Source organism: Mirounga leonina, unplaced genomic scaffold (genome assembly GCF_011800145.1).
Source record: "Mirounga leonina isolate KUSES-001 unplaced genomic scaffold, KU_Mleo_1.0 Mir_91, whole genome shotgun sequence".
Classification (NCBI taxonomy): domain Eukaryota; kingdom Metazoa; phylum Chordata; class Mammalia; order Carnivora; family Phocidae; genus Mirounga; species Mirounga leonina.
The window spans coordinates 639,012-657,217 of NW_023270839.1; the positions used below are offsets into that span (position 1 = coordinate 639,012).

At 35.8% G+C, this 18,206-nt stretch overlaps 1 protein-coding gene across 4 annotated transcripts in view; it reads left to right on the plus strand.

The window, feature by feature from the left end:
* Positions 1-18,206, plus strand: part of STRN3 (striatin 3) — a 106,826-nt gene that overhangs the window by 53,302 nt on the left and 35,318 nt on the right. For all 4 annotated transcript variants that reach the window (XM_034993829.1, XM_034993830.1, XM_034993831.1 and 1 more), the window contains exons 4-7: positions 1,277-1,358; positions 4,752-4,925; positions 12,739-12,868; positions 14,692-14,833. In XM_034993829.1, coding sequence (XP_034849720.1) covers positions 1,277-1,358; positions 4,752-4,925; positions 12,739-12,868; positions 14,692-14,833 — 528 coding nt within the window. The remainder of the gene's footprint in view (positions 1-1,276; positions 1,359-4,751; positions 4,926-12,738; positions 12,869-14,691; positions 14,834-18,206) is intronic.

Sequence of the window (18,206 nt, forward strand, 5' to 3'; positions counted from 1 at the left end):
ATTTGTTCTCATGACTGTGAGGAGTCTAGGAGCCCAACAACTGTGAGCCATGGTAAGGGTTGTCAACATTCAGTGTGAGGGCTGATCTTCTATGATCCTCTCTTCTCTGCTTTATTTTCATAATGGGACTTTATAGGAAAATATTTCTGTGATATCATTAGTGCTGATACATAGTTTTAAATCTCTCTAGGGATACTTACTGAGAATTTGACTCACTTCAGATTATAGTATTTTTTTTTAAAAGATGTATTTATTTATTTGAGAGAGAGAGAGTGGGGAGAGGGGCCAGCAGGAGAGGGAGAAAGAGAGAAGCAGACTCCCCACTGAGTGGGGAGCCTGGCTTGGGGCTCGATCTCACCACCCTGAGATTATGACCTGAGCCGAAATCAAGAGTTGGATGCTTAACCGACATGAGCCACCTAGACCCCCTATAGTATTTATTAAACTCTCTCTTAATGTGTATACTTTTATTCCAGAATAATATATGACTTTTTACTTGTAGTAGAAACTATTTTCTGGTTTAAGTTTTAGTTCTTTTTTTTTTTTTTTTAAAGGTTTTATTTATTTACTTGAGAAAGAGAGACAGCGAGAGAGGGAACACAAGCAGGGGGAGTGGGAGAGGAGGGGGAGTGGGAGAGGGAGAAGCAGGCTCCCTCAGAACAGGGAGCCCGACGCGGGGCTTGATCCCAGAACCCTGGGATCATGACTCGAGCCGAAGGCAGACATGCTTAACGACCGAGCCACCCAGGCACCCCTTAAGTTTTAGTTCTTAAAATGAAATTGATTATATAAAATGTTATGATATAGACTTAAAGTTAACTGGTACAGATTCAAAATTAAGTTATTCAGTAGTTTTATATATACTAGGTTTCCTAAGTGTTGATTTTGAATAGCTTAAGTAAATATTAAATATAGCTTTTTATTTTTGAAAGCATTCAACCCAGCAGAATTCTGGTAGTTAAAAAAAAAAATTACTTTTTAGCATTTCATTTCAAAGCCTAGTCTTTTGGTTTTTGAATCTCTAGTAGAATAGTTGATGTACTCTTGGGTTTTCCCAATTTTAAAACAAGGAGGGTTGTACCTGAGTGTTGATTGGGATAAACACATTTAAAATGAGTGACCCACAGTAAATAATAGTTGTTCATTTATTTCTGTCCTTTATAAAATAGTTATATTTTGTGGGAATTTATCCCTGAGAGAACTTCGACAATATTTTCTCAAGAGTTGAAATAATGGGTATGAAATCATCTTTTTGTGTGTGTGTGTTAATTTTTAGAAGAAACCAAAGACACAGAAGCTCCCACAGCACCTCAGAATAGCCAGTTAACATGGAAGCAAGGCAGACAGCTGTTAAGACAGTAAGTAATGGTTCATTTTCAGCTTTCTTTAAGGATCTAGGTATGAAAGTGCTTCTATTCAATCACTTTGCAAGTGAAAAATTATTTGGTGATTATAGGACAGTGTGTAGAGTTTTCAAATTGCTCTCTTTATTAGACTATTCGATCTTTTTAAAGTTTGTCTCCTCTGAATGTTCCTTTGAACACTGCTCAGGATGATGATGTTTTCTTATTTGTGGGGTAGAATGTCATAAAAACTGGATGACTGGAAGGTGAGAACAAAAACAATATAGAGTTCATACTTGTGGATGCTCTCATTCCCATCACTGCAGAATTCACAGACTTGCGTTTAAGTGGGAGTGTTACTGGTTTATAGAGGAATTTAACTGGTTATCTGAAACCTTTCATAAGTGGCTTGCCAAATCCTACTTTTACTTGAATTTTTGAGGAAACTTTTTGATGTTTGAATTCTTTGCTGTATTATAAGTAATTGTGTGGCATATTTTACTTACTGTCTTTTATCTGTTTTTCGGTCTTATATTTTTAAAGCTTTGGTACCTGTGTACTACTGATAGCCTGAGTGATTTACAATTATTCAACCTTCTCAACTCTATACATGTTTAGCTTTACTTCAGTAACCCTGTGAAATGTGATCAGACCCTTGATCTTGTTACTACCTAGAACTACCCTACTCTGGAATATTCCATGATCCAACACTTGTCTTATATTCCGCCTTTTCCACCCCCAACTCCCATGTTATTTGCCCTCTGACCTTACCTTGATCTTTAGATTCTTGGCTACTTCATTTTCTCCTTAAGCTCCTTGAGCTCTGGTTGGTTTTACTTTGTTTATTTGTTGATGTCGGCTTTTCTTGTTTTTATTTTTACCTAGCTCCACCTTAGACCCCATCATTCATCACCCTTTTGCTAGGACCCCTAGCTTTCTTGCTGCCCTCTCTTACCCCTCTCCCACCAGTCATTTTACTATACCTGCAGTATCTCAGCCCTAGTTCAGTCTTGCTGTCTGCTGCTTCTGTTTCTAATTAAATCTTGGAGAAAAATCACAGAGTCCTCTGAATGCCCCTACATATTCATGGTTTCCTGTACAAACATTACAGAGAGCCTTTTTCCATAACCCCGGTCATGTCCTGCTCCCATTATACCTCAGTAGATACTCTAAACTTTTACCCTATCTCAGCCCATTCTCCCTTACTCATTAGAGCACCTCAGGTTCTACTTCACTGAAAATATGAAGGCTTTCAGGTGAGAACTCCTTAACTTTTTGCTTTCCTTTCTGTAGATGTATTTAAACCTCATATTTATCACTTTAGTTTCTGGTGTTTCATTCAAACTCTTGAAACTATCAGTCCAAACTCTTAGTGACTAAAACTTGAACAAACTTCAGTGAAAACAGATTATTCTTTGGAAGGATGCTAGCAGAATTGAGGAAAGTGCTGAATAACTGAGTATCCGGAAGACAAGAGCCAACATATACCTGAGGACTTCTCAGGGAATGGAAACACCCATGATATGTTCTTATTCTCTGGTTTTCTTCTCTGTGTATCAGTTACAGTGTTTTCTACTGAAAACCACTTTTCTCCAGATGGCAGGGGACCCCCTGTTTTAGTCAGAATTGGCTTAACTTGATCAAATAAACGCCCATGAGTCAGTTATTTTTACCTAGTTGTGTGAGATCTTGGCTGCTCATTCACACTGCCGCATGGTTAGAGTGTGCTGGCAGCTGTTCCCCCCAAAAGAGAATTGCAGTTAGAAGAGTACAGTAGCTGTAGAGAAATCACTTATACAGTATTTCTCTTATAAAAGCCTAATGTTATTGCCTGGATTAATATTCTGTCTCTCCACATCTTTCTCTGACAGTTTATTTCCGTAGTCTTCCTTGTTCATTTCTCAGCTGTGTACTCTGTTTTCCACTTTGATACTACATTGAAGCTACTCACAAACATACTTAAGAAACCTTTTTTGTTCCTATTTAATCTTTTGGAAATATTTGACATTAACTATTCATTCTTTTTTGAGCTCTTTTTTCTTACTTACTCCCCGCTGTCATTTCCTACCCTTATTTCTCAAGTGCTTGCTTTTATTTTCTTTTATTTTCTCTTATTTTTCTAGCCCTTTAGATGTCTGTGTCCCCAGGCTTTCTGTTCTAGAGCTTTTTCTCAGGGTAACTTCATTTAAATCCATGGCTTTAAATACCATCAAACACTGATGACTCCCAAATCTGTATACTGAGTCCAATCTCTTTGACCTTTCTTATTATTGTGCCTAATAAATGTCACTTTTGTAGATACGACATGATTATCTGTTAGGTACCCTATAAACCAGATTCGGACACTTTATTTTTCATTTCATTGAATAGAACCACCATCTAAGCTAGAAACCTAAAATTTTTCTAAAATTCTTGTATCTCCTTTCATTCTGCTACCATGTTTAGTTGTTTTTTTATTTTAAAGATTTCATTTATTTATTTGAGAGAGAGAATGAGAGAGAGAGAGAGAGCTTGAGATGGGGGAGGGTCAGAGGGAGAAGCAGACTCCCCGCTGAGCAGGGAGCCCGATGCAGGACTCGATCCGGGGACTCCAGGATCATGACCTGAGCCAAAGGCAGTCGCTTAACCAACTGAGCCACCCAGGCGCCCCTACCATGTTTATTTGTGCACCAGGTCTCTAAGATTATATCTTGCTTATTTTTCTCACGTTTATTCTCTTCAGTTTTATTTCTTGCTGTGTTAGTGTCCTAACCAGTCTCCCTGTTGTTAGTTTTCATGTAAAAATCTTTTGTTCTTTTCCAGTAGTGTCTAAGACTCCTTTTAACATCCTTAGCCTGTCAAATACTTTAGAGATTCTTTATCCCACAAAGCCATTCATGACCCATTATATATTATGTCATAATCTGGTCCCTTTCTTCTTTTCAGGTCTCATCCTGGATCCTAGATTAGATATACAGAAAGTTTCAGTACCAGATTTTAGATCCTAGAGGGAGAACTAACCTGTGCATCATCCTCTGGTCAAGAACCCAGGTTTAAACTTAGCATGTCACAGTTCTGAGGTTTAGTTCTACTCATTCTTTACCACTTTGTGGACTTTTTTTTTTTTAAAGTAACATATATCATCAACTCCTAAAGCTTTTTAAGGTTCTTGGGCTTTTTAGGCTTCAGGATAATTGGCCCTTAATTAGTGTTAGCCATACTGTATGCTTTCTTAATTAAATTTCAGTTAGTAATTAGCCTTGTTCTCTTAGAATTGGAACTAGTCTATAGAGAAGAAAGTTTTGAGGCAAAGGAAGACTATATTTTATAGGGTTATGGGCTTTTCTGAAATTCCTTGATACGATTTTGAGTTAACAAGTTTGCAGGTATTAATATATGAGATTTAACATTTTAAATTTTCTCTTATAGATATCTTCAGGAAGTAGGTTACACAGATACAATATTAGATGTACGGTCTCAGCGGGTAAGGTCATTACTTGGACTATCCAATTCAGAACCAAATGGATCAGTAGAAACAAAGAACTTAGAACAGATCCTGAATGGAGGTGAATCTCCTAAGCAAAAAGGACAAGAAATCAAAAGGTATGACCTGTACTTATAGGTTAACATTGCTTATATAATGGGTACTGTGAATCTCTTTAATTTCTTGTTACTACTGTTAACAATTTTTAAAGCAGGTAGAGTTCAGATTTAAAGACTTCCCCTCCTACATGGTACCATGGGCAAAGAAATTTTCTGTTTAGGTGCTTTTTAAATTGATCTATCTTAAGTTGTGATACCAGGAAATTGGCTATAGTTCTGAAATAGGTGCAAAATTTAAATTTCAATTTGAGAGTAATTTCATGTAGTTCAGAGCTATTTTAACATCCTGATTTAAATTTTTGCTAGGGTATTTTCAATAAATTATAATGGTACTCTATAACTGGACTAGCAATGGTTACTTACACACAAGTATGAAAGAAACAAGGTTTTGTGTTATGTTTGGGCTCAGAAAGCCACCAGTTATACTTTTTAAAATTTAATGTCTTTACTGAGATAAAATTCACATACTATACATTTCTGCCATTTAAAATATGTAGTTTGTTTTTAGGATATTCAGAGTCTCTCAGCCATCATCATAGTCTTAGTTTTGAAAATACTCATCCCCAAAAGGAACCCCATTCTCACTAGCCAACACTCCCCATTCTCCCCTGCATTCCTTTCACCACCAACCCTAGGTAACCACTAATCTACTTTATGTTTCTATAGATTCCCTATTCTGAACATTTCATATAAATGGTTATTTTGTGAGTGGCTTCTTTACCTTAGCATAATATTTTTTAGGCTTCATCCGTGTGTCAGTGATTCATTCCTTTTTATTGCCAAATAATATTCTGTTCTATGGTTATATCACATTTTGTTCATCCATTCCTTGTCCATTTGTTGGGTTTGTGGATTGGTTCTACATTTTGAAATAGAGACTAATGCTACTTTGAACACTGGTGTCCATGTTTTCAGTTTTTTGGGGTTTATACTCAGGAATGGAATTTTTGAGTCATATGGTAACTCTGTGTTTACCTTGTCGAGGAAGTTCCAAACTCTTTTCCAAAGTGGCTAAAACTATTTTACATTCCCACCAGAAATTTCTTCATGTCCTCATCAAAATTTGATGTTTTCTATCAGATGTACCTTTGGTTAATACAGACTTGATAAATCAAGGTATTAATAAGTAGGTAGAACTTTTTTTTTTTTTTAACTCCCCCCACTAAATATCACCTTGAAAACAAGTTTTCTGGAAAGACATAGAAAAGAAAAAGATAATGGAAAGAAACTAACATTGAGTTCCTTTAGAGCTTAAGAAATGAATAATATGTATAGTTTAAAAACTAGCATTATTTCTGCAATATATGTTAAGAAAAAAAGAAAGAAGAAGAAGAAGAAGGTAGCAGGAGGGGAAGAATGAAGGGGGGGAAATCGGAGGGGTAGACGAACCATGAGAGACGATGGACTCTGAAAAACAAACTGAGGGTTCTAGAGGGGAGGGGGGTGGGAGGATGGGTTAGCCTGGTGATGGGTATTGAGGAGGGCACATTCTGTATGGAGCACTGGGTGTTATGCACAAACAATGAATCATGGAACACTACATCTAAAACTAATGATGTAATGTATGGGGATTAACATAAGAATAAAAAAAAAGAATAAAAAAAAACACTAGCATTATTTCATACCTTAGCTGTATTTCGTGATATTATGCTTTTGTTTAAAACATGTACTAAAAATTTCAAGTTAACATAAGCCTTTGCTTTAGGGTTTTTATTTCTGAGAAATAAGGTCTCTTCAGTAACATTTGACATCAGATAGAGCTCTTACTTTCTTTACTTTGGATTTCAGGAAGCATGGAATATTTTTGTGGTATAAGATAAAAAGCAAAGTACTATGCATTTTTAAGCTTGTTAGCTAATCAGGCTAAGTAGTTCATAGAATTTATAAATATTTAGAGGACTGCAGTTCAGCACACCTGAATCTGAATTAAATCTCCACACCAGACTTAATTTTCTTGTAAAGCTTCTTGCCTTTGCAAGATTAAGACCTTAATATGTTTCTTTTCTGTTGTGTTTAAAAAACACATGAGATCTATCCTCTTAACAGTTTTTAAAGTATACTGTGCAGTATTGTTAACCATAAGCACAATGTTGTAGAGTACACCTCTAGAACTTTTTCATCTTTCATGACTGAAACTCTATACCTATTAAATAGCAACTCCCTGTTTCCTCTTCCTATCAGCCCCTGGCAACCACCATTCAACTTTGTTTCTATGAGTGACTGCTTTAAATACTTCATGAGGGCGCCTGGGTGGCTCAGTCGTTAAGCGTCTGCCTTCGGCTCAGGTCATGATCCCAGGGTCCTGGGATCGAGTCCCACGTCGGGCTCCCTGCTCAGCAGGAAGCCCTCTTCTCCCTCTCCCGCTCCCCCTGCTTGTGTTCCTGCTCTCGCTATCAATCTGTCAAATAAATAAATAAAATCTTTTAAAAAATAAATAAATAAATAAATACTTCATGAAGTGGAATCATGTAGTGTTTGTCCTTCTTTGACCGCCTTATTTCACTTAGCATAATGTCATGAAGGTTCAGCAGTGTTGTAGCATATGACAAAATTTCATTTTTTATGGCTGAGTAATATTCCATTGCATGTATATACCACATTTTTTTTTATCCATTCATGTGTCCATAGATGTTTAGGTAATAGTTGTTCTTAAGGCTGATTTCCATCTTAATGAGTATGGTTACATATTCTGAATCTGCACTAATGTAAGTATGTGTGTTTCAGCTATTATTCGGGCCTTTGAAAACTCCTCCAAGAATGAGGGAAATGATCTAACATGTTGAGGTTTTTAGCAGAAGGGTGTTTATCACATTCTTATTTATAATAGTAAAAAGTTAGAAGCAATCTTTTTTTAAATTTTTTTATCTTAGATTTTATTTATTTATTTGACAGAGAGAGACACAGCAAGAGAGGGAACACAAGCAGGGGGAGTGGGAGAGGGAGAAGCAGGCTTCCCGCTGAGCAAGGAGCCCGATGCGGGCTCGATCCCAGGACCCTGGGATCATGACCTGAGCCGAAGGCAGATGCTTAACTGACTGAGCCACGCAGGCGCCACAGTTAGAAGCAATCTTAATGTTTAACAGTAGAGCAATGGTAAATTTTAGATCATATTATTAGAGGCAGTATGCTTAATGGTTTAGAATCTGAATTCTGAGGAGGATTTTAAATTGTGACTTTGCCACTTATTAGCTATGACTTCGGGCAAGATATTTAACCTTCCTGTGCCTCAGTTTCCTCACTTGTAAAATAGTGATGGTAGGGTTAATGTGAAGAAGAAACGAATTAATAGGGGAGCATTTAGAATAATGCCTGGCACATAGTAAGTGCTAGCTATGATGAAATATTGTGTATCCTGTATTGAAATGTGACCCTACCAGAGTAATATTTACTAGACTCTGCTGAGTGAATGTCACTCTTGTATTTGTTGGTTTATTGTAGCAGGGGTGTTGAGCATGCATAGTGCGTTGTGTCACAAAGCATCTACTTTATGAGGATTCATGGGAGGACAGAATTCTCTTAGATCTTGCAACTGGGAAAAGCTTTGCTGCTTTTTAATAATTGGTTTGATTTACCTGTGAACCTCCAGTAGTTGCGCCCTTTCTCTTTTTATCGTGTTTGGAATCTTCCCATATTTGTGCCCTGCATACATGCTTCTCCACCCCCCACTGACTTTTAGCCTTTTACTTACCAACCTTGCCCTTGGCTTCTCTTTTATTTTCTCCTCATCTGGACATTTTAATTTTTTTACTCCGTTGATTTTCTTTTTACAGTGAGAGAGGATAGTAAATAAATAGTTGGCAAAGAAAAAAAAAACTGTTAAAAAATCCATAAAGACTTTTTCTTAAGCATGATGGATTAATAAAACCACATTTTAGTTGTGTGCCTTCTGGAACCTCTGTTAGAATTACAGTTAAAGACTTTTTAAGATGCATTAACACATAAGAACAAAAAAACTGAATATGTAGAAAAAATGAGAGGATGTACTGTACATCAGATAGGGTCAGTTTAACAATTATGGAAGTTGGGAAGAATGTGGAGGAATATTACATGCCTTAAATCTAAGGACATTCAGGAGCAATAATAAGAAAAGGAACAAGCCAATTAAAATCATAAAATGCCAGCAAAGCTCCAAAGGCTAAGGAATTAGAGGTATCAGATACATCTGGATTGGATTTAGAGGGGGTTATGATTGGAATATTGGTTTAAAGTTTATGTAAGAGGTAGTTAGAATCTCAGATCTCTTCTTTTATCCTGTGTAGCAAGCTGAACACCCCTCCACCTATGGTGGTATATTTTCCAGTGAAGCTGAACCATGATTTGTGATTTCTTAAGAAATAAAGCAACTCTAGGATAGAATCTACTTGACTGGAAACAGAAGGATTATCTGAATCTCCAGCTGAGCAGTGAAATCCCCTGTTTTCTTCTAGTATTTGGCTTCTGGTATGTTTGCATGGGTCTTACCCCTTCCAGGCAGAATGTTGAAATTTATCACATTAAATAGAAAAGACTTAATGGTACTGACAGTTGGGATCTGCCAGTGAAGTGGTGAGCCTCTGTCCTATCATGCAGAAGTGAAGCCAGCTGCTTTGGCAAAACCTCAGCCATCTAATACATACAGTTAGCTTTTTGGTGCCTCACTCTTAAAGGTGAACATTTTAGGAAAGACTTTAATACGGAAATTGGAGATCAAGGAAGCAAAGAAAAAAGGAACTCAGAAAACAGGGAGCACAAAAACAAAACAAAAAGAAAACAGGGAGCAGATTTTCAAAACTATAATTACTCTTCTGAAAAGACTGAGAGAAGATAATACCTCTACAAAACAAATAGGATGTTATTTGGTGGTGGACATTAAGGAGGGCATGGGATGTAATGAGCACTGGATATTATATAAACTGATGAATCACTGAACTCTACCTCTGAAACTAATAATACATTATGTTAATTAATTGAATTTAAAAAGCCCTAAAAATTCAATCAGAAATCAAAAAAGAGCTATTAGTAAAAAGTGTGATAGAAATAATTTCCACATAAAACTTAGAGGATAACGTTGAAGAATCACCCTCCCCACCCCCACCCTCCGAAAAGAGAAAAGGGGAAAGAGGAAATGGGACTGAAAAGATAGGAAAATTCAGAGATCAGTTCAGTAGGGCCAACATCTGACTAGGAGTTCAGAGAGAAGAAGTAAAATGCTCTTGAAAAGAAATTAGTAATAAAAGGAAATTTTCTATAATACATTTACAGAATGTTAATTTTCAAGGATGTTTCCAGATTGAAAGGATTCTTCCCAATTACACTATAAAATTAATTAAGAAAAAAAAACACAAAGGCCATCATCCTGAATGCTAAAAAGAAGCATCTCAAAAGAAACAGCATGCAAGTAGGGTAAAGTCTCAGACCCTTCATAGTCCGTGGTGGCTTTAATTTTCATTTTCCTAAAGACTGATGATGTTGAGCATCATTTTATGCCATCTGTGTAACTTTTGATACAGTGTCTATTTGAATAATGTTCCCATTTTTGTTTTGTTACTGTTATTTAAGCGTTCTTTATATATTCTGGACACAGGTGGTCTTCATCAAATATGTGACTTGCAAATATCCTCTCCCAATCTGTAGGCTTTTCTTTAAGTTCTCTTAACAGTATCTTTTGAAGAACGAAGTTTTTAATTTTGGGAAGTCTGATTCATTTTCTTTTATGGGTTGTGTTCTATTTGTCCTTTAAAGCCATGCAAATGTATTGCTGTGATGAAATACAATTTTAAAGGGATTCCTGGGTGACTCAGTCGGTTAAGCGTCTGCCTTGGGCTTGGGTCCTGATCCCAGGGTCCTGGGATTGAGTCCCACATCGGGCCCTTGCTCAGCGGGGAGCCTGCTTCTTCTGCCTCAGCTTCCCCTGCTCGTGCTCTCTGTCTCTCTCTGACAAATAAATAAAATCTTTAAAAAAAAAATACAGTTTTAAAAACTTAAAACATGAGTTTCACTTTAGAGACAGACATTTCTTTCCTTTTTTTTTTTTTAAAGATTTTATTTATTTATTTGAGAGAGAGAGAATGAGAGAGAGCACATGGGAGGGGGGAGGGTCAGAGGGAGAAGCAGACTCCCTGCCGAGCAGGGAGCCTGATGCGGGACTCGATCCCGGGACTCCAGGATCATGACCTGAGCCGAAGGCAGTCGCTTAACCAACTGAGCCATCCAGGCGCCCTTCCTTTTTTTTTTTTTTTTTTTTTTTTAAAAGATTTAGGGCACCTGGGTGGCTCAGTCGGTTAAGCATCTGCCTTCAGCTCAGGTCATGATCCCAGGGTCCTGGGATCAAGTACTGCATCGGGCTCCTTGCTCCTCAGGGAGCCTGCTTCTCCCTCTGCCTCTGCCTCTCTCTCTCTCTCTCTCTGTCTCTCATGAATAAATAAAATCTAAAAAAAAAAAAAAGATTTATTTGAGAAAAGGAGAGAACTAAAGGGAGAGAGCAAGCACAAGTAGGGGGGCAGAGGGAGAGGGCGAAGAAGCTCCCCAGTGAGCAGGGAGCCCAACATGGGACGTGATCCAGTGTCAGATGCTCAATCTACAGAGCCACCCAGTGCCCCTGTTGTTGATTTCAGCTCAGGTCATGATTTCAGGGTCTTGAGATCAAGCCCTGCAATGGGGGATCTGCCCTGGGCATGGAGCCTACTTAAGATTCTCTCTTTCCCTCTCCCTTTCCCCCTCCCTCCCCACCTTAAAGAAAAAAAAAGTCTGAATTGTATTGTGTCCTTAGAAACAATCAGGGAGGGGCAAAACCTTCAAATTTTAGATGATTATTCTTTTTGGTACCAAAAGATCATCTAGTTCAACCCAAACAGTTTTAGGTAAAGAAATTGTGGCTAAAAGGTTTAAGTGACTTGGCCAAATTCAGTCATCTGGTTAATGGGAGAGCAGAGACTTTTAATGTGAAAGTCTGTGTTGGGCTGAAATTTCCACTGTTCTTTTGCTTTGTTATTAGAAATTTTTTTATTTTTATTTTTTAAAGATTTTATTTATTTATTTTGACAGATGGCGAGAGAGGGAACATGAGCAGGGGGAGTGGGAGAGGGAGAAGGAGGCTTCCCAGTGAGCAGAGAGCCCGACGTGGGGCTTGATCCCAGAACCCTGGGATCATGATCCGAGCAAAAGGCAGACGCTTAACGACTGAGCCACCCAGGGGCCCCTGTTATTAGCCATTTAAACAACTTTTTGAAAACCCTTTTTTGTACATAGAAAGGAATTCAGATTACAGTTTAAAAAATGACTTTATAGGTAGATTAAAACAGATTATCATTATTACCTATTGAATGATTCTGAAGGACTTGAAAATATTTCTTTAGTGTATTAAGAATCCTGTTTTCTAGGTAAGAAAATCTGTGAAATGGATTGGAATAGCTATATCTGATTTATCCCATAACTTTAAATCTGGGCAGGTTTTAGTCTTCAGACATTTGGGCCTCTATATAAGAGGTTGTAGAGCTATAAGAAATGCTAAGTTTAGCTTGCTTGCTTATGATGGCTTTATTTTGAGAAATAATACCACATTTGAGTGTCCGTTACTATAAGATTTTGATAGAGTAATTACTCAAAGTATTTTGGCCAGTAAACATTGGAGAAGCTTAACAGAGCAGTCACTTTTACTTTAGAAAACATAATCTTCAAAACATTATTTTCTTGGGTTAAATTCTTAGGCAGTACATTATAAATAGCTTATCGTTTGAATCTCTATACTACTTTCAAATACTGTTTTAAAATAGGAACCAGAAATATTAGAATTAACCATTGGAATATTTGGATTCATCTTTTTCCCCTTTGACAGGCCCTCTGGTGATGTTCTTGAGACATTCAATTTTTTAGAAAATGCTGATGACAGTGATGAAGAAGAGGAAAATGACATGATTGAAGGCATCCCAGAAGGAAAAGATAAACATCGGATAAATAAACACAAAGTAGGAACTCAATTTTTAATTTTTATTAGCTAAAATAAATATACACATGTATTGGAATAGAAATTTTCAAGATGTCTTAAGTTACATTGGGAGTGATTTTTTTTTTTTAATTTTTTTTTTTTAAGATTTTATTTATTCATGAGAGACAGAGAGAGGCAGAGGGGAAGCAGGCTCCCAAGGAGCAGGGAGCCCGATGTGGGACTCGATCCCAGGACCCTGGGATCATGACCTGAGCTGAAGGCAGACGCTTAACCATCTGAGCCACCCAGGTGCTCCGGGAGTGATTTTTTTTTTTATCATCTTGAAAGTTTTTTATATTGTCAGTTCTTATTATCACCCATGTATTGTAGAAATTATTATTTTCTGTATCATTCACTAAATGGCAAAAAGGGGTCTGTTTTGGGCACCTGGGTGGCTCGGTTGTTGGGCATCTGCCTTTGGCTCAGGTCATGATCCCAGGGTCCTGGGATTGAGCTCAGCATCGGGCTCCCTGTTCGGCAGGAGGCCTGCTTCTCCCTCTCCCACTCCCCTTGCTTGTGTTCCCTCTCTCGCTGTGTCTCTCTCTGTCAAATAAATAAAATCTTAAAAAGGGGGGGGGGTCTGTTTTTATAGAACTAGTCTGACTGTTTGAAACTTTAAAAAAACAAAAACAAAAAACCATCTTCTCCATTCCTGCTACAATTAAGAATCACTGCTGAAGACTGTCTCTTTATGTAAAGTAAACAGGTGATAAATAAACAGGGATACTCCCACTCTGGGTGAGGGAGTAAACTATGGATTATAAATGTACGTGTCCACATTTTTGTTTTTTGATAAGGATTAATAAAAATTTACTTTTACTCATAACCTAAGAAACTGAATTACCAATTTTATCAGTGATGTGGGTTAGCTTTAAGAGTATACACAGATTAGATGATCTGTTTATGAATTATCACAGTAGCATAGAGTATTTCGTGTATCTAAAAAAAAGTACATAGGTTAAATTTTGGTTCCTTGGGATGTTCTTGTTCCTCAAGAAAAGTTTCTAGGCTATTAAAGCAGTTTTCAACGTTCCTGTCACATTTCATGTATGCAACATACTCATGTGTAACATGGGTAAATGGAGATTTTTGACCCCCCCTTTTTTTCCTTGGGAGCCAAAGTACTATTATTATCACAGCTATTGACTTAAGATCAGTTAATATCCTTTTTTTTTTTTTTAAAGATTTTATTTATTTATTTATTTATTAGAGAGCGAACGAGAAACAGCATGAGAGGGGAGAGGGTCAGAGGGAGAAACAGGCTCCCCGCTGAGCCGGGAGCTCGATGTGGGACTCGATCCCAGGACTCCGGGATCATGACGTGAGCTGAAGGCAGTCGCTTAACCAACTGAGCCACCCAGGCACCCAAGATCAGTTAATATCCTTAACCAGCTATGCCATATAGCCCTGTGAATTATGGATTACATATGCAGTTCTCAGTGAGTGAAGTCAGTTCAACACAATGTATCAGAATGTAAGTGAGTGAAAGAGTCTATAAATAGGGGTAATTGTGAATCTATTATAATTAAAGAACTTAGCTATTTTTTAATTAGTATTTTAACTGTTTTTTACAACCAGATTACTTGAATCACATCTTACAGTAATCTTCACATGGCACTATTAAGAACCATTTATATAGGGTATAATTTGGGATTGGTGAAATAAATGGAAAATCTAAAATTTTGTATATGTAAGTAATTTAAAAATTGGAGTGCAAATATAAAGATAAATGTGTGAAAACATATAAAGGACTCCTTTAAAATCTAAGATAAAAGTAATTCTTGGCTTATGTTCCATTTACAGATAGGTAATGAAGGTTTAGCTGCTGACCTAACTGATGATCCTGATACTGAGGAAGCACTGAAAGAATTTGATTTTTTAGTGACTGCTGAAGACGGTGAAGGAGCTGGAGAAGCACGGAGTTCAGGGGATGGCACAGAATGGGGTAAGGTGATAAAGAAATATGGGGGTGGGAGAATAGTTTTTAAAGATGTATTGGTATTGAATATTATATGTGGAATGTGAGTATTTCAGTGTATGATGGCAGTTGAACAAGAGCAAGGGTATTTTGCACCAATTTGTTTAGATTTGGTGACAAAACTATTGTTTAATATATGACTTTTGGTGGATTTTGATTTTTGAAACTTATCTTGAATTAAAGTTGAAAGAAATCCAATTTCTTTTCTCTTAGCAAATGAAAAAAAAACATGTATATAGTTTTAAACATTCTCATTATTTAATTTGGTAATGAATCTAGGTTTAAAGATTTAACTCTTTTGTTACGCCCTTACAATGTTACCTGACTTATTGCTAGAAAGTAATAAAGCTACTAATCCTGAATTATAGCTTCACATTGAACAAGGTTTAGTGAAGGTATTAAACTTTACTACATATAATATTTAGTGTGCATATGTAAGGGCCTAGCCTTTGGAAATGGTATGTAATGCTAATAATCCAGCCATAACTAAAAGCAAACAATTGTATTTATACAGGGTTAAAAACCCCATTAGAAAATAGAAGTATAAAAATTATATTAAGATAGTAGCTGAGGTCCACTCTCTTGTGCATTCAGTCAGCTTTTAGTACCAGCATGTTATCTGGCAGGTTTACAGTGTTTACAGAGCTTTATGGGAGAAGGTTACTAAGTACCTTAATGCACATTTCAAATGAACACCAAAGTTGCTTAGTTACTAGGAGGAGGAATTATCACGAGCTACTTAAAAACTATTTTGGTGATGGGGAACACATGTTATTTAAAAATGCCTCATTTGTGTATTGAAACTGAATTTGCTAATAGCAGGAGAAACAAAACCTAATAGGTAATATAATTATTTACTATCCTGATAACAATTCATGTACTTAAAAATCTGAATTTTGGTACCAGCTTTCTTATTGATTATAATTCTCAAGCATTGTTTCAGACCTTTATTTATCTCTTCTTCTAATTGGAAAGAGAAGAGGCACCTTAGTGGAAAATAGGAAAAACTTCAGAATTACTTTCTAGACTTTGAATATACATTTTTGTACTTACTTGGAAATGGCTGTATTCTAGTTTACTTTTCTTAAGAATTAGCATTGCTCAGGGGGCACGATAAAAGTATCAAAGTTTTCTTTAAGCTTCTTTGTGCAACCCATTCAGTATTGGAAATACTTAATTTTTTTCCCCAGTAGTTTCTAAAGTACTGGGTTTTTTTTCCCCAGGTTATTTTATAATTATATAAATGCATTTAAATTATATAAATATATAATTATTTTATAACGTGTATTTTAGGAGTTCTAGAAACCCACACATACCTGTGAAGAAGAAATTAAAAATAACCTATAATGGCACTTTCTATAGAGAATCATGGTTAACATTTATATATATATACATATCTGTTTTTATTTAAGGAAAGATTTTTGCTTAGTGCCAATTTATAACCCACGCTTTTCACCTAATACATTGTTCTTCTGCAACAGCATTTTTAATAGCTTCATAATATTCTGTCAGTATGTTCCATTATTTAATTGGGGCTTTACTGATGAATATTTAGATTATTTTCAGTAAGGAAAATAATCAGCAATTTTCAAATATCTGTGTAGCTAAATCTTGGCATATAACCATTCCTGCTTTCTTTGCCTAAAATTGCTGGAAGTTTAACTGTTAGTCAAAAGAATATATAAAAATTTCAGGAATTTATTTTGTATAAAATGGCATTATTTCCTTAATAATGAAATACCATATGGTGTACAGTCGATTGGGACTTCTATCCAAAGACTTTTGGCTCTAGAGCAGTTTCAAAAGCAGACCTAAATAGTGAATGGTAACTGTAAAACATTATTCACTTTTACTATTACTATTTGAGAGTGACCTGAATCTTTGTGTAAATGGAAGTAACTGAAAGTCTTTTCCTTCTAGATGAGACTGAACCATCTTTAAAGCATTTTAAGTTCTTTAGAAAGAAAAGAACAAAATTGTTCAAGTAGTTTCTTAACAAGTGAAAACTGTCAAAGGATTTCTGAATTTTTCATTTCTACTCAACAGGTGCTATATTCAGTTTTTCCAAAACAAAGAGGAGGGATATAAAAATATACCTTTATTTAACTCATTTGCTTAAATTTGAATTTACTTACAAATGGGAAGGTGGCAGTTTTTGAGATTTAAATTATTGAGTAAAAGACTTTTTTTTGTTATTTTTTTGTTTTTAGTAAGTAATGTATCCTAATGAAACATATCATATCCCAGTATTCACCCACAGTGGGTAATCTGTTGTTTTTTTTTTGTAATAAAATAAAAAAGAGTAGAAATCTCAGATATTCTAATTTTGAATACTTTTATCCTATAAAACATCATTGCTTTTTAGGAAGCTTTTAAATCCTATTTTTCTTTTCTCATCTACATTAGGTAGTCTAAATTTAATTTTGGTAGGTTTTAGTTCTTATAATCAAAAATAACAGTAGGCATTTCTAATTTTGCTATTTCTCTCATGGAGACTTGGCATTTTAAGCATGTTTGGTTATTTTCTCCTCTACTTTGAAACTGTGATTTGTGGAAATTTATAGGACTACCAAATGTAATTAGTACCTGAATGTTTGTATTTAAATATAATGGATTGGATAATTAAAATACTGAATATTTGCATAAAGTGAAGTTAGTTACATTTTTATGCTACATTAAGTAGATTTATGTAATTCCTCTGCTCTGATAGTTAGAATTACCATAGTAGATTTCTATGTTTTTGTGGTTTGAGTTTTTAAGGGTTATTTTTTTGTGTGTGCATATTTGTGTTTTCTTTTAAACAAAAAAGTTCCCCTAACTGATTCAACCTCATTTCTTGGTATTTTTTCCCCCTAGATTTTTAAAAAACAGAATTAATATGTAGAAGATTATGCTGCCTCTTCCCTTTTGCTCTTAACTATTTCTTATAAGCAATATCAAATCAGCTGTTATTACAGGCAAGTTTCAGGATGTTTTTTGTGCACATATGCATTCACCAACCTGTTCTTTGCACTGCTTTGAGTTAACCTTTGTTTTCTAGACTTTAGGTTATCTTGCAAGTAATATTTGTTTTTTTCCCCTTAAGACTTATCCTTTTCATTCCCTTTTGCTTTTTCACTCCAGTACCCTTTGCTACTTGAATTAGAGTTACTCACAGCTTTATTTTTTCTACAGAGGTCTTTAAAAAAACTGTTGGGCTATCTTACTAAAATTTTCTGTCCTATGGAATTACCTATGTAAAGTTTATACCACTTAAGCTTTTTTTTTTTCTTCTTCTTTCTGTAGGTTTAAAAATGTGTCAATTTGGCTTACTCTAAGTGGTCACTTTTAAAAATTGCTA